Genomic DNA, 2,465 nt, shown 5'->3' with positions numbered 1-2,465 from the left:
CGGGCGTCCCCGGGAAGGACTCCCCCCTTGCGCCTGGAACGGGCACGGAGCCGGCCCGCAGGGCGTTCTCGTTGTAGGAACCGGATCCAGGTAAAGCCCCTCCCTTCTCCGCCCTGTGACTCCCCCACTCCAGCGTTCCCGGTTTTCCAGCCAAATAAGCCCAAAAGCAGTGTAAGAAAAACAGATGCCACCTCCTCCCTGGCCCAGGGACAGGAATGCTGCTCCCGGGACCAGCTCCTCCCTAACAAGAATTTTTATTAAGAAAACTTTAAACAAATCCACGGTAAATCACCCCGACACACCGGTGCAGCCCTGAGGCTCCATCGTGGAATCCAGGAGATGCCAGGTGGGCACAGGGCCCAAACCCAGCCCACGAGGCCAGACAAGACACCCAGCAGCCTCTCCCCCCAGTGCAAGAGGGGGACATTGTCCCAGGGATTTAGGGAAGGGGAGCATCCTGCTGCTCCCAGCCTCCGCCTCTTGACACCCTCCCCGGTCGCAGGACAAACCCGTCCCAGCCAGCAGCACAGGCAGCGTGGAGAGCCCTGGCCCAGGCAGGATGAGAGGCAAAGGGAAGCTCCCAGGGGAAGGGCCCAGCCGTGTTATCCTGGGAGCTTGGAGCAGGTTTGGGCAGGCTCAGGGCCTCCCTCGCCCCAAACGCTCACCCAGAGCTCAGCAGCGGCCGGAATCTCTGCCAGAGCCCCGCTCCCTGTGCCTGGAATGGGGCTCCCGGGATCTGCCTCCCCTGGGGGACGCGTCTTGCCGACTGCTGTGCCCCTGCCCCCTCCTGCCAGCCTGTTCCCTCTTCTCCCACTCTTCCCAGGAGCCGCTCTGGCCCCTCTGCTCGTGGCAGTTCTTGTCCCCCCTCCTGTCCGAGTGCCGCTGGCGCCGCCGCTGCTCCTCGTCCCGCTGCGTCCTGCTCCCAGCGCTCCTGTCAGCGCTGCCGCCAGCACAGCGCTCGTACCCAGGGTCCTCCTTCTCCTTCTTGATCTTGATCCTGGGATGCGGCTCCTCCGCGCTCGCCTGCTTCCCAGCTTGCGGGCTCGACTTCGACCGTTCTGCTCTGCTCCGCTGCTTCTCTGGAATGAGGGGTCACACTTTGGGATGGACCAAATTCCAGGAGCACCTCGCTCCCCTGGGCTCTGCCTGCCACCATGGCGCCATCCCAACTCCTCTTCCACTACGGATTCTCCCTCTCCACCCCTTTCCCAGCCTGCTTCCCCTTCAGGGAGATCCCTGTCCACTTCCAACCATGGCTTTTTCTCCTCCAGTTGCAGCCATCCCACTTCCCTCTTTAACACTTACATCATGTTCTTTCCAGCAAGGCGGGGCATTTCCACACCATTTGGAATGCCAAGAACCTCCCTTTCATTGCCCTTCCTCAGAAGTAGTGTGACCCACTCTGTGGAAATTACCTCTCCAGACCCAAGGACTCTTTTCCCTCTTTGCTCTCCTTCTCTCTCATTTTTTAGCATCTCCTCAGCACTCTGGAGCAACACCTTGTTCCCACCCTCGCTTTGTGCCCATTTTCCTTCCTCCAGCCTTCTCTCCACTCAGATTCAAGTCCCCAGACCCTACCATGGGCACTCCCCACGTGGGATCCAGCCTGCCAAGAACACTCCTCACCTTTCTGCTTTTTCACGGGCACATCCTCATCCTCTGACAGGGAGTCAGATGAGCTGTGAGGTGGCGTTTTGACCCCGCAGCCCTTGGCATGGAGGGCTCTGGTCACATCATCCCAGTCCTCGGACTCCTTGGGGGGCCGGTAGTTGGCCACATGGTCCACGCGGATGGTCCGTCCCTTGATCTGCAGGGCCGGGCTGTCACGGGCAGCTCCCGGCTCCCGGGGCTGCTGCCCATGTGAGGCAGCACTCAGGGAGCCACGACAGCATCCGAGCTCCACTCACCTTGATCCCATTGAAGTTGTCCACAGCCAGGATGGTGCTTCTCTGGTCCTCATAGCACAGGAAGCAGAAGCCCTTGGACTTTCCGGTTTTCTTGTCCCGCACGAGGTTGATGTTGACGACCTCGCCGTACCTGTGACACACTGTGAGCACCCGCGGCAGCGCCCGCGGCGGCGGGGCCGGGGCTACGGCACTTACTGAGAGAACACGCAGATGACATCGCCCTCCGTCAGCTCGTAGTGCAGCCCGCCTGCGGGGAGAGGGGAAGGGAGGGAGCGAGGGAAAGGGTCAACAGCACCGGCCCCGCCGCGCCCCCAGCCCGCTCCGTACCCACAAAGATCCAAGCACTGTCCTTGTACTCCGCGTGCCACGACACCGCCTCCTGCACGCCTAGCTCCGCTTCCCGCGCGTTCAGCTCATTGATCAGCTTCACTTTGGTCAGGGGGCTGCGGGCGAGGCACCGTCAGCATCGGGACCGGCGGGACAGACCTGAGCCCGGCCTTCCCCCCACACAGCCCTCACACCTACTTCATGGCGGCGGCGAGGCGCACTGCGCCTGCG

At 62.4% G+C, this 2,465-nt stretch overlaps 2 protein-coding genes across 2 annotated transcripts in view; both read right to left on the bottom strand.

Annotated features, from left to right (window-relative positions):
• Positions 1-324, bottom strand: part of SLC25A14 (solute carrier family 25 member 14) — a 7,770-nt gene extending 7,446 nt beyond the window's left edge. Inside the window, exon 1 of the mRNA XM_017741060.1 lies at positions 303-324. Within this exon, the coding sequence (XP_017596549.1) occupies positions 303-324 (22 nt within the window). The remainder of the gene's footprint in view (positions 1-302) is intronic.
• On the bottom strand, positions 196-2,459 carry RBMX2 (RNA binding motif protein, X-linked 2). Its single transcript, XM_017741391.1, has 6 exons — positions 2,433-2,459; positions 2,235-2,350; positions 2,103-2,154; positions 1,908-2,037; positions 1,627-1,807; positions 196-1,079 (listed from the first exon to the last, which is right to left on the bottom strand). The coding sequence occupies exons 1-6, from the start codon at positions 2,435-2,437 to the stop codon at positions 673-675; spliced, it is 891 nt and encodes a 296-aa protein (XP_017596880.1). The 5' UTR covers positions 2,438-2,459; the 3' UTR covers positions 196-672.
• Positions 2,460-2,465: the final 6 nt, after the last annotated feature.

This window comes from Corvus brachyrhynchos, unplaced genomic scaffold (assembly GCF_000691975.1).
Source record: "Corvus brachyrhynchos isolate BGI_N302 unplaced genomic scaffold, ASM69197v1 scaffold351, whole genome shotgun sequence".
Taxonomy (NCBI): domain Eukaryota; kingdom Metazoa; phylum Chordata; class Aves; order Passeriformes; family Corvidae; genus Corvus; species Corvus brachyrhynchos.
Note: the sequence above shows the minus strand (reverse complement) of the source record. Positions and strands in the feature narration are given on the sequence as shown.

What these genes read in the sequence shown, in the direction of transcription:
- RBMX2 (XM_017741391.1), bottom strand. An exon ending in ACAACTTCAATGGGATCAAG is followed by an intron (nt 1,808 to 1,907) that starts GTGAGTGGAGCT and finishes CCGGCCCTGCAG; the next exon opens with ATCAAGGGACGGACCATCCG. An exon ending in GCCCGTGAAAAAGCAGAAAG is followed by an intron (nt 1,080 to 1,626) that starts GTGAGGAGTGTT and finishes CCCTCATTCCAG; the next exon opens with AGAAGCAGCGGAGCAGAGCA.